The sequence below is a fragment of the Eurypyga helias genome, unplaced genomic scaffold, assembly GCF_000690775.1.
Source record: "Eurypyga helias isolate BGI_N326 unplaced genomic scaffold, ASM69077v1 scaffold26244, whole genome shotgun sequence".
Lineage (NCBI taxonomy): Eukaryota > Metazoa > Chordata > Aves > Eurypygiformes > Eurypygidae > Eurypyga > Eurypyga helias.
Genome location: NW_010244808.1, coordinates 2,986 through 16,878, shown reverse-complemented (window position 1 = coordinate 16,878; position 13,893 = coordinate 2,986). Strand labels below are relative to the sequence as shown.

General features: G+C 38.4%; 1 protein-coding gene across 1 annotated transcript in view; it reads right to left on the bottom strand.

Moving 5' to 3' along the window:
- The window catches only part of LOC104508310 (glutaminase kidney isoform, mitochondrial), a gene marked incomplete at its 5' end in the record, with an annotated part of 28,936 nt that extends 15,329 nt beyond the window's left edge, over positions 1–13,607 (bottom strand). Inside the window, 7 exons of the mRNA XM_010149882.1 lie at positions 5,845–5,937; positions 7,650–7,781; positions 8,958–9,134; positions 11,495–11,545; positions 12,083–12,149; positions 13,242–13,300; positions 13,569–13,607. Coding sequence (XP_010148184.1) covers positions 5,845–5,937; positions 7,650–7,781; positions 8,958–9,134; positions 11,495–11,545; positions 12,083–12,149; positions 13,242–13,300; positions 13,569–13,607 — 618 coding nt within the window. The remainder of the gene's footprint in view (positions 1–5,844; positions 5,938–7,649; positions 7,782–8,957; positions 9,135–11,494; positions 11,546–12,082; positions 12,150–13,241; positions 13,301–13,568) is intronic.
- Positions 13,608–13,893: the final 286 nt, after the last annotated feature.

Below are 13,893 nucleotides of genomic sequence, written 5' to 3'. Positions count from 1 at the left end.
AAAAAAAGAAGTAAGAAAAGAACAAGGTTACATCCCTTAGGTAAGGCCCTGCTGCGCACAGAAGCATACGTGCATCTTCAGAATTAACCGAGCTGTGTTCAGAGCTGTGCCACTCAAGTCTTGCAGAAACTCTTAAATGCCAATTGTCCAAGTGATACCAAAAGTCTGCATAAAGCAGTATTGAAAGCCAATAATAAAATTAACTTCTGCTTGCATGAAAAGCAAAAGGGAAGAGGACATCTCTGTTTTGCACACAATGTTCTCCGGAAGGAACAAATAGTAGAGCAGAAACCACACTTGATTCTAAGTCGCTTAATAATTTAGACTGCAAGAAACTACTCAAAACACCAGGACACAAATTCCCAAAAGAAAACGGGGCTGTGCATGACCTATCCTTCAGAAGTACGTCACCACACACGCTGCTCAGTCACGAGTTTTCTAGATGTGACAAGCGTGGAACACAGATACTAGCACGATGAAAAAATAATTAAGTCTTCGTTAGACTGCCACCTGATTTAAAGCCTCTTGCCAGCCCTGCAACTGCTATAGACATTAAGGATATTCAAATTCCTCCAGAGACTCTGCACTGAAGATAATTTATTAGGTCTACGTAATCATCCCAGTTCAGAACTCTGCTGAAAATGCCTGTTATTCTTTCACTGGAATAACCGCTTCCGAACACGCACCAGAAAACAGCAGCAATATTAAACACAATTGAAAAAATAAAACAGTAAAAGCCTATAAACAATGTTTAGGATACTAAAACATTACATATAAATTATGAAGCTCATTATTAACTACTTTGCTCACAGCATCAATGACATGTATGTATCAAGACCAAGAGAAACAAGAACAATAAACCCAACATACTCTCTGCTCCCCCCGCCCGCCCTCTTCTGACTCCGTTGCCTTTTTATTCATCTACTCACCCACCGGTCTTTTGACACAAGCGCACAATGAAAACCAAAATTCAAGAGCCAAAATAACCCTACAGTAAAGAACCTGTGGGTCTCTATTACTCTTCTACCTTCCCTCGCCTTTATGACATTTAGAGGTTAAACTCTTTTGATATGTGGTATTTTATGTAGAATGAACATACTGATTTTAAAAACTAGTACAAGTAACTGCAGTTTATAAACTAATCTATGGAAAAACTGAATTAGTAATTATTGCCATCCTCTGTCTCTGGTAACAAAATCTTGCCTCGGAATCACCACATTATAAACACATCTTCTATTTAGTATCTTGGATAAATTTTCCTGAGAGGAAAAAAAAAAAAAGCAACCCTATGACAAAGAGCAAATGCTTTACCAGGAACCCGGATCCAACTAATCCTTGCTCAGACCCCACTGCTGCTTCCACAAGGATGTGGATTTTGGACCAACTCCCATGCTACGCATGATTTGTTAGAGGCTGTATTTTTCACTTCACAATGCTCGGGATCAACAGTTACTACCCTGGCACGGTTACCATTAACCACATATTTTCCAACTGACCAAATTGGTATCTTCAAAACCACACAAATACACAGGGATGCGAACATCCCACTGTGCCACGACGTTTTTATTAGTAAAGTCACGGCGAGAGTTTCACTACTTCGATTTTTGCTTTCAGCTTTCTAAGACAATAGTTCGATGAGAAAAAATAATTAGATTAGGGTATGAAAAGACTTAAGAAATCTTACAGAGGTTTTCAATGACTGGTTTAACTACATCTGCTTATTCCACCTACTTTTCCACAACATGACCTTTTTTTAGAACGGAGTGCTCACTGTCTCAAAAATGTGTTTGAATAAATCTGTCCTCCATTGAGAGAAAAAAAAATACAATAAAAATCAGCTTAAAATAAATTTATTAAACAATACAAAAATAAGCATGCTGGAAATCAAGATACATAAATAACATACAAGGCAAATGAAAAATGGAAAACGAGACAGGTAACTTAACAACTAAGCCAAAAAGTACAACACAAATGCTAAAATAAAATTTTAAAAAGCATTTACATTTCTAATGAAATGTTAATGATGCTGACAAAGAAAAAACAAACAAACAGCTAAAATGCTTGAATATCAAGAATTGCTATTACTGTAGCACAGATGAACACTAAAACCGTTGCAGACCCCACACGTTCAATGGCTAGCCTCTACGGCTGCGTCCTTTCAGACCCGCTCGCCAAACACGGGCTTCGGAAAGCCGCCGCGGCAGACCCACCTGCGGTCCCAGCTGCCTCTGCACCCTGCCACGCTGGCACGGCTGGCCAGACCAGGATGCTGGGAGGGTGGGCAAGTTACACATAGTTGGTCCAAAGGAGTCTCCTCCTGACCCCCTCACTAGAGGCTGCCTTAAATTCTGAGACAGGCTTCAAAAGCATATATTACACAACTGTAATATATATCTACCTAAAGTAAAGATTGTGTAAGCTGTACCCTAAATATTCTTATTATGCATATTAAAGATCTAGTCGTTTCCTTAATTTGGTATTTCCCATGCAGGACTTGCCTCTACCACAAGTTTTGTACATAACTGACTAACATAAACCCGGTGAGGATTTTTATTTTCAAGTTCAAGCCCAGATGGAACAATTTCCCATCTCAACCACCTTTTTAGAAAAAGCTTCAAATACTACTAAAAATCAGAAAATAATGTGTGTAGATCAGATCAAGCAAGACCTGCACCATACATTTTCCTTTTTGAATTACACCAGTAATTTCACCAGCAACATGTCATCACGGTAAATACCTTTCATTAGCAGCACAGACACGTTATGTATGCTCCCTCTTGCAATTGAGGGTATAGCAGGTGAAGACATGTAGTTTGGCAAGATCTGAATACCTGTTAGGTCTCTGTAACTACTAGCTTACTGTAAAATCCTCAAACAGGTAAGATATTTTTATAACTCAAGACTCTGCCTTTACTGGTTTTATTTTCCAGATAAGCACTGACAAACCTAACCTTATCATCAGCGATAATCCTAATAAGCACTGACAAACCTAACCTTATGATCAGCGATAAGATTATTAAACAGCTAATATTCACCAATTTACAACTGACATTTATTAATGACATCTGCACCACAGATATACCTCTTCATCCCAGTAGGACTTCAAATTCACTTAAAATTGATGTTCTGTATCGTTTTGGTTAAACATTTTAATCCAAGGCTTCAAAGACAGGAAGCCCATCCTTTTACAACACTGCTAGACAAAGGTTATTGAAGGTTTAGTCAGAGCTTGTTTTGAAGTGTTTATACAAAACTAACAATACCTAAACAGAGTAATTAAGAACGGCTTGCTTTCTCAGAGAACATCAGCTTTGCTTTAGGCATCTTCCTTAATTCACAAACATCCAGATGGGACAGAAGGGGGCGGGAAAAACCTAACCCTCCCCTGAGGCAAAACTCACGTATGAATGCATTTTGGAGTTTTAGATAAACTAAAAGGAGAGGGAACAGGGGAGGGCGCAGGGAGAAGGGGTGGAGGTGTTACTAAGGAGTTATCCTCACTGTCTCTCCAAACACTCAACCAGCTAATACCACTGACCATTACTTGGGCAAGTTGACAGATCTACAAACGGGATTCTGCCTGACGCGTACAGGGGGTGGGATACATCAAGTTATCTGCAAGCTTTTGAAGGGGAAAAATCTTATCAAAATACAGATTAACTTTCTGAGATTTTTAGCATCATTAAGAATCCGATGGCTACAAGCATCAAGAATTTAGCAAGTCTGTGCCCTCTGTCCAGCACTGCCCACTGAGCCTACTCGAGGCTTACACACACCACTTCAAGACACTCAAAATGATCAAATTATGCTGATGAACAGAGGCAGTTGCCTGTACAAGAATGCAAGTCCTGTTTCTCAGCAAGCTGGTAGAGGTGCAAACTCACTATCATTTTAAAACGTAGCAACTATTGATAACTTTAAAAAATTTTGCTCATGTGTAAGCAGAAGAAACCTCTGATCCTGCATATGAACATGCACACACAATAGCGGTTGAAGAATAAGTTAACTGTAAACAGTTTTAATAAAATCTACCTATCTGCTTTGCTCTGAAAATACTTCCTGCTCACTGCTGGGCTGGTTACCACCCTAAACCCAAGATTGCTTACATTCCTCTCCAGGGTGGAGCACAGCAGCATTAGTAAAGCAGACTTCTGAGTCATAACTACCAGCTGGCAGTACAAGCAGCTAGCAAGACGCTCAAAATAGTCTGGTAAGAAATCCTGCTGCTGCTTCAGTTAACTTGCAAACAAGGCAGGGGTTTTTCCCCTCCTTCTCCCAGCCCTCCCCAACCCTTTTGCTCGTTTTATTTAAATGTTAGCATGGCATATCCAAAGGATCCACCTCTGTTCAAAGCCGTTTGAAAGCTCGTATTAAAAAAAGAGGATACAGTAATAGCATGACTCAGAACCTATCTCCACTTAATACACAATTTAGACTGATGAATTTGCTGTATTTTTCTGACACCATTTTGCTTCATATTTTAATTTAAATGCTTCTATCTTTATGTGCTGACCCTCATCAGAGGAAACATCAAGTTCTTGCTTAGCTCTAATTTACTTCAAATTCTCAGATATAAACAAAGATAAACAGATATACACAAAAGTGGTATATCTTTGAAAACATTCAGATTTACCTTTTTTTTTTTTAAAGTAAATGTGTTTTATGTAAATACAAAAGTCAGTTAACAATTTTTTTCTGTTGTTTGCGTGTCCTTCCCCCCCTTGAGCTTTGACAGTCTTTTTGGTATAGCATACAGAATTCACACAAAACGCATATATATAAATGAAACACCAGGCAAACAATAGTCAAATCGAAGTTAAATCTAGAGATGCTTGAGGGTTTTTAAAATGAAGAACTGAATGAAACTAGAACCCATGTGCTTAGTTCTGCTCTCCCCGACCTTCCATTCTATACACTACGGTTCTGGAGATGTCCTCGTTTGATTCAGGTGACACTTTTTTCCATACTGTTTCTTTTAAAGCAAGTTCTTGCTGGAGATTCTCATAGTCCATTGGTCCAAAGGAATGCTAGTTGTTCAAGCAACATACATGATTTATTAGTGTTTTTGAAGGGAAAAAAAATCCATACTTGCAGTCAATACTAACAGACTCGAGCTTTTCACCTCTTCACATTAACTGTTACTTACTCTTTTCCAGTTACAAAAAATCCAAATTCCAAATTAGGTAGTTTTTAGATGCGTACATGCAAACAGAAGCACTTTAAAAAAAACAGTCAATGCCTCAGCCAAAACATTTAATGGTAATAAAAGCAAAGAGGGTTTTCCCTATCTCAAGTGCTCTCGCACTTTCATCTTTTGTACATGTGGCTGGACCGGATTCAGTTCATTCTCAGGTTGCTTATTCCACTTCCTTAGTAACAGGCACTCGCCTACCGCACTGTAACACCTCAATTCACTGCCTGTGCAGCTCTCAGCAAGTCACATGGTCTCAGACCTATCGCTGTGAAAAAATGCTACACACACGGTCTCACACTGCGGCACAGAAGAGAAAGGCTAAGCCCACCAGCTGGTCAAATCTTTATTAAAGGCAACCAGAACAGTACCACTCTTGGCAACTTTTAGCAGATACCATATACTCGTTCTCGCAAGGGAGATGAACTGCATGAAATGGAGTTATGGATCTAGTATGAAATTCCAGTACACACGCCCCTGTGATAGCGTGGTCCACCCAGGTAGGTGTCCACTGGTAACGTAACCTAACGAGTTTACCTGAGAGCTTTGATGCAATACATGTCATTGAGCAGTTCTGCATTTAGAGAAGAACTTCCCGTGTTTTGTCTGCTGCCTACAAACAACACCCCCACTAAGCACACATATTAACTTACCCGCTGATCACCGCCTTCTCTGCGAGGATCAAGCTTTTTTGCAAAGTGTCTCAAATTATCGTAGTTATGGAAATTGCACAAAGAAACCAGATCCTGCAAATATTTAAGGAACACACATTATTATTTGCGTATGACAGTCACATGCACGAGATTTATTGTACTACTACCATTCATAATTTACATCTTACCTGAGTAACTTAAACCAGTCGTAGGAGAAACCTATTTAATAAATCAATACCAATGTCTTTAAGGCCCTTTGAACATAATACAGTAATACCATTAAGTTCTACTAACAGCTTTAAACTCCTTTTTCAGGGCACAAAAAACAGGTAGCAATTTACAAAATACCTATCTTAATGTATTTCTAATCCAGCTGTATCAAACACTTCAGGCACAGGGACAATAGTCTGGCCTAGTCTGGTACATAAAAATCCAAAGGTCAATTGAAAGGATAAAACAAGAAAATGTGTGACATAAATGATTTGAATTCAGTTTGATTTATAACATGAAAGTTTTTAACACAGAAGTTTGCTATGCTGTTGTATTCTTAAAAGTGTTACATTACTGTTACTTGCATGCCATGATCATCTATCTTTTTTAGGTAACACAGAATAAATGCAGTAAAATCTTCACCTACTTTCTGTTCTATGATTTTATGTTTAAATTACCAAGAACCCACGAAACTTTAAATATTTAAACTAGAATTAGTAACTTCCGAGTACTCTTCATCTAGAGCTGTACAGATGTTGGATAAATAGAAGTATGAAAAGTTTTAACTGCTGCTCATCCACATAAACTAAGCCCTTGAGTAGTGTAAAACTGATGCTGTTGTGGATAAGCTAAGTGAAGATAAGCTGTGGATAAGCTAGTCATCCAAGTCTTCACCCCAGGAAGAGTTCATCAAAACTAACATCTCTGCAGCTCTACTGTTAGCACAACTTAAAGAGAAGGAAGGAGTGGGGAGGGGGGGAAAAGGAGGCTGCGGGGAGGGAAAAAGCCTGGTTATGCCCTCAGCTTCCAAAACATTACCAACGTCACATTTCCTATGGGGCTGTAGATGGATTAATACTCTTTAGGACTTCCCCTCTCCCTCCATTTGTAATTACTTAATTGGTATTACAAGGTGATTTTACAGGGAAAATACAAAGGATGACAACATTTGTACAGTTCACATTCTCCCACAAAACATCCTAACAATTACAAGCTACTCTACAAAATCCCTCCTGCTCCTAGTGCTGCTATCAACAGACTGTCCAGAGCCCTTTCAAAAGCAAGAGACAAAGCTAGGGATTCACGTATAAAGACACTTTTTATGTCAGATTATTTACAAAAATCTCTTTAAAAAATACATCAGAACAGCAGACTATTTAATGAGAAATTTTTTCTTTTATTGTAATGAAACAGGAGTTGCATTTCCAATGTTTTGAAAGCTGTTTACTTTATGACTGGAGAGGAAAAGAAGCCTATAAATAAAGCTCTACAGCTCCTAATGCAGCACACAGAAAACTGCTCCTTCACTACTTCATGAAATGTTCCTTTTCAAACCTTTTCCACAATCCATTTCCCCAGTGTTTTGGCACTGTATTTTCTCACTGCTCACCGAATTTAAGTGTTATTAATTACTAAAATGCCAACATCTCTTCCTGGCCTTTCACCCTTGGATCAGATGAATCCTGCTAGGTATGGAAAAGTAAAGACTCACTGTTTAATTCACTTAGATCTCAGCTGTACCTAACTGAAGCTCAGCAAGCACCAGCTGCAAAAGACAAAAAACCAAGCCAAACACTAAAGGACATGCTGCTTACATGACAGAAGTGAATTCCTTTAACACTGTTGCCCATCTTGTCCAAAGGAGGCGACCAGCACATCAAGCCCATGACATTAGGAACAACCAGAAGAATTCCACCAGCAACTCCAGATTTTGCAGGAAGACCAACCTGTAGAATAAAACAACAGTGAAAAATGCTTGCAGAGGACAGGAACTATTGCAACACAACACATTAGCATTTTACTGAACGTTATTATGCAGCACTTGTAAAATGTAGATCTGGGAAGTAATTTAAGCTGGGAAAGAATTATTACGTATTATTACGTAATTATTAAGTATTATTACGTATCTCTTTTTAGACAGACAATAGCTCGCGGCAATCTGAGGTATGCCATCTTAGTTATTTGCTCTCAACAACATAGAGTCAGTAATACAGTGACAAAGATGACTTGCAATCTACTATAAAAAAGCAATTATGACTCAGCAGTAGTACACAAGAGCATCTGTCACAAACAGCTTGCAACACGGGAGTATTACAAAGCCATATACATTGAAAAACCTTGACTTGGAAAAGGTACAAAACAAAACCCAAGACAAGAGTCTGTCCATAAAGCTGTAAAATAACCTACTTATTTATGGTCTGGATAAAGGTGTTGCTTTTTTCCAATAGAAACTAACATGTCATATATCCCTACAGCTAACGAGGCAGTAACTTTTAGGTCATACAAAGCATCATAAGAAATTTTACATGTAAGCAAAGAGGAAAAACCAAAAACACTCAAAACAAATGCTGAACACAGATAAGGTGCAGTACATCTTGAAATACTTGCATATGAGAAACATACTGCTGGAAAACAGAAGCATGGTACGTATGCTGCGTACAACAGCTGCTTTTACAACACGTGAGAACAACTCATGAAACAGCCCAAGTCAACGAAGAAAAAGCAACTGTCTGCAAAACTTTTCTGCTGTCCTTTACTCTCACATAGCAGGATTTCTCCAGTTCAGCTGTTTCCAGTTACATCTGCATCAATCACCTGTTTCTTCCATGAACAGCCTCCCTTAAAGGGCAGTATTTATGTTTCAACATGACAAGGATTCCCAAACAAATAGTAACTTACACTTAACCTAATACAGAATAGTAACTACGGCAAGGTAGGTACTGTGTACTAGTCGTGCCATAAATTCTAGGTGAGACTTTCCCACATGGTTTGTTCAATTTCGCAGCAATCCATGTGACCCCCCTACCCCTTACCTCAGAAGCAAGTCGGCCCTGGAACATGGAAACCAACAGCACAGATTAATCTTGTTGGTCAGCTATGATTAGCATCTGAAAACCACTTACATGGAAGGCAAACTGCCCTGAGAAGTCATACATGCCACAGGAATGCATTAAGCTCAAGGTATTCCGGACCGCTTCAGGACTCAGGACTCTTTCACCAGTGATAGGGCAAAAGCCACCATTAGCCAAGGTTGCTGCCATCACGCTTGCCGATTCACACGTTACTTCGATTGAGCAAAGCTTATGAAAAAGAAATGGAGATTATAAGAACTGATATTTCTGGCACAACAAGGCCAACTACAGAGGGTCAACAACATGTCTCTACAGAAATAACATTTGTTACAGGTGACGCTAGTAGCATCAGTTAATATGGTCTGAATCTCCCTACTACACAGATCTCAGCAACTGTGTGCTAAGCCCTCTCAATCGGTTGGGATAGTATTTTACATGGGTTAGTGTCTCCACTTGATTCCTCCCGCCGCCCCCCCCCGGTGTTCCTTTGAGAGGAAGAGGTCTAGGAAACAATATCAGTATTTTGCATCTGCTTAGATGGCAAAGCCACAGAACGACAGTTTTTTTCAATTTGAGTTTGTTTTGTGTGGCTTTTTGTTAAGCTTTAGAAGACCACACACACACACATATCTTAAAAGTACATTTTAAAGCTGCAAACTCTATCACATGCAAGTTGCTGATGCAGCCTTATTTCACCTTTCTCTCGTATATGCTTTTTTGATACGTTAATGCTACGACCACACGATAGTTCCTCCCAGGATCCCTGCTTCAGTACAGACTATACATACTTTGGTGACACATCAGGAAATGTGATAAGATGCCATCACCTGATGCTGCCTCATTTCTGCAGAAACCAAAAGATAAGCTGGTTTCAACCTGAAGCTGAAATGCTACTCTGAAAAGTAAACAAACTAGTGCTTGTATTCTTGCTTTTGCCAAACAGTCATTACATGATACTTCATGAAGTTACCTAAGCCAAGTTTGCATGAGTAGTTACTACCTGGAATTCTTATTTTCCGGGTGCCAAACTCAATACATCCTAGTCCAATCAACTGGAGTTGCAAATCAAGAGATTGTCAGAGACGCATCTAAAATGGCAACTGTGTTTTAAACATATGAAGTATTACATAATATCACCTACTTTGAGAAAAAAGTGTTTCTAGGTTGTCAATTTAAGCACCTGCATTTTGCACTTCGGTTCTCTAAAATGAGAATAATCCATCCTCACTTTACAGAGACAATAGGAAAATAAGTTTATTCCTGCTCAGAAAGTTCCCAACTACATAAGGAAGGAAGGAGCATTACAGAAACGCAAAGAAAAGAAATAACTAGCCTTTCAAGGAGAATCCGAGTACGGTGTTGGAAAGTAAGCGTTGTACAGTGACAAGAAAAGAAAAACAGAATTGCTGCTCGTGTATGAGCTGCCCTTTTTCTGAGTATGGAGTAAAAAGGGGATTTTGCAAGGGGGGAAAAAAAAAAAGGACACACAGTCATGAAATTAGAGACCGTAACGCACGAAAATGAGGCCAAATTAAGATACATCAGAAAAGTTAGTTTTGGCATTTCTTATGAGTATCTGTGCACTCAGAAGCATATCAGGACTTGAGGCAGTGGGATAGGAAGCATTTAATAAGCATGTTTAAACAGTAAATTCAAATAAATTACCGGTTTTATCTGGTAGTAACAGAAGTTCAGCGTAGACTATTAGCTTGTACCTAGTTTCTAACTCAACAAGAGGTCAACTAAGGCTAATGACTTACACTTTACTTATAAACAGTCAATTTACAGGTTAGAGCAGGTGCATTCCAATACAAAAAACTGATATAATTTGCATTTTAAAAATACATTGTTTATAATTTGCATAATAAGAGTAAATCTCATGAATCAAAACCAGATTAATTTTGAGAACTAAACTCTGGATTTTTTTTTTTTTTAAACTATCCCAGATGGAATGAATCAGTAACACAACTTCAACTGCCTCTTGAGAGCTACATACCACAGAGCTGAGTTGTGAACGTTTTAACATTAGGAAACCCTGTCTGAGGAAATGCCTCAAACTTGCCAAGTTCTCATTTTGTGACAGTTGCAAATAAATTGCTGAAAATCAAAAAGAAAAAAAAAAAGGTGGGAGGGGCGACCTTGTTTTACTCCTAAGCATTGATTTAAACAAAAAGGAGGAGATACTTGTATTATTTCATTTGTTAACACTACCCTTGAGCTTATAACAGAGCATGCATATACTATATCTTCGTTAAACATGGAGATCAAAGTACTCCAGAGTACAATAAAGAGCAGCAACCCAATGAAGCAGAAGTAGTTTGTCAAACTCACTGATCATACATTCTAGGATTCTGACTACTAGTGTTTTAAATACTACTGTTAGTCTGCATTAGCAATGAAGACACCCAAGTACATCCCCTAAACAAAAGCAAGTCTGGATACATCATTCATTTCCAAACGGAATTTAACAGAGTTGACAAGTTTAACTATAAGCCATTAAAACCTTCATATCTATAAAGAAATCAGCTTCTACTGCTTATAATAGTAATACTAAGTCTATAATCAGTCTCAATTTTTAAGTGAGTTACCTGAAAATAGAAGTCTAGTATAGCAACCATATCCGTGCCTTCAGGGAAGCACTAAGAAAGAAAAATAACAGTCTAAGTAAAATTGTAATTTTTTTTAAATATAGCTTTTAGAGTGACATATATTAAACTATAATTCTGTCAACTTAAGCATTAGGCAGGCTTATATTTAAATCAATATTTAATTTTAACAAGTAGAAATATTAGATGATGTCAGATTTCAAAACAGCAGCGCAGTGAGGTCAAGAAGCGAGGTATCAAGAGTATTTTTCCATACGGCTTTCAATGTCTTTAGATGAGCCAACTGCAAAATGCATCCAGGAGATTTTTAAAGTCACCTGTGCAGCACAGATTATGCTTTTTATGACAAACGAACCAAATTATCATGGCTACGATACAGAAAAGAGGTTACAGGTTATTAGAATGACAGGAGTATCACACTTCCTAAATGACAGCATTCCGAGTAAAGAGTATGAAAGCAAACACCGTATTAGAATAATTTAGGTCATACTGTACACCAAATGAATGAAAAATCTTCACAGAGATTACCCCAACACACAGCCTTCAAAGCACAATAAACAAGAGATCAACCTTTTTTTCTTTCAAGTAGTAGCCGATTGCAAAGTTTCTATCTCCACTCTCTCTCTCAGACTGGAACCTTGAAATAAAAAATAGTAATTATAAAAAAAAAAAGACAACACATCAAACTTTCAAAGAATGCTGAACTTCAGACACGTCAATTCAATAAAGCTGCATGTAAAGGAGACCTCACTTCTAAACATAACCATTCTACTAATAGGCCAGAAATAGCCATAGCAGCTCACCCCAGTACACCCGGTTGGACAGTACTGGTTTCCCTAAACATACGTATGCTGACTTGGAAATAAGGCAAAGAAATGTAAGATCCTGCTCTCAGGAGTGTTTCTAAGGCGGCAATAGTGTGATGAAACATGCCACAAGGGGCTGTAGCGAAAGGGACGTTCACTGACCACACCGACCTAACCAGAGAGGAACCTGAGGACCAGGCCGCAGGTCAAACAGAGACCAGACTGACGGCTGCACAGCTTATCGTGATGGCTGAGTTCAGGGTGAAACCCAGAGGAGGGCTCCGTATGGATACAGGGGCAGGTAGTGCTCGCCTGTCTGGGTCCTTCCACGGCAAACACTTCGACATTAACAAAGCTCAGGAAAATCACCAGGGACTTCATTCTGCTTCTCCGCGTGTGCACGCCAACTCACAGCCTGGAGGCAACTCTGCTATATGGAATCTTTATGGTTTTTCCAGTGCTGCCTCCAAACGCTCAGACTTTCTGGAATGCTATACAATGAGGTAATGTGGGAGGAATTGTTTTAGACAAAAAGTTAAATATGCAAAATAAAAAATAGCGTAGAGTCCCAACTGTACACAGTATGCCGTCTAAACATTTGATATGCAGCAATTAACATGCAGAATTTAATTCTTATTACGAATGCCGGGAAGGTAAGATTTGCACTTACAGCTCTCACTGCCATAGCACCAGAAGGCAGCATCATGACATTTCAAAGAGGTAACCAACACTTCTGTGAGGCTCAGCCACACGTCGGACACACAACTTCACTTCTTATGAATTTTGAGCCAGACGTCCTCTCACATTAGGGATTCAGTGGTGTTTTCAATGTAGATAACTACATTTTGCCATAAGCTCAATAAGCCAACTATCAGTTGAGGCATTTTCCACCTAACGTCATGAAGTACGTAAAACATACTTACGTAGCATTGCTGAATCCCACATACTCATTACCAGCCATCTTATTCATGAACTGCATCACCTGTTAAGAGACAGAGAGGAGGGGGGAAAGGCATGCTAACATTTTCAGACAAAGAAGTTATAACTGATACACTTTCAACCCAGCCTTACCCTAAACCTGACCACAACTGTACAAATGCGATCCAAATCACTAAACGTTTAAACCACCAGGTAAGGATAACAAGACAAAACATTTGAAATCCCTGAAATTTCACTTGCACTTCCCTTGCCATCTTGAGACTTTCACCACTGAATTTAGTTAAAAGAGGAATGTTGTAACGTTAACTTACATAGTCAAATTTTTCTGCATTATTTGCTCCTTGCTGCAAGAAAAGAAAAAATAATTTACAAAAATTGTTAACGTAAGAAAAAAAGTTAGTTCACTTAACAGTATTAGGATTTTTAATACATATAACTAAGGTATGAGACTAAGAATAAGATACTACAATCATTTCGTATATTAATGAAAAAATTAAAGTGTTAGATAAATATTTAATTATCATTTAATTTAAATAGTCCTATAAGAGACTTTTAAAACACCTGTATGTTGGAAATAACTGAAAATGGTATGCTTTATTTTAAGTATTTTCTATTAAACTTTACATGTTTAGCGTA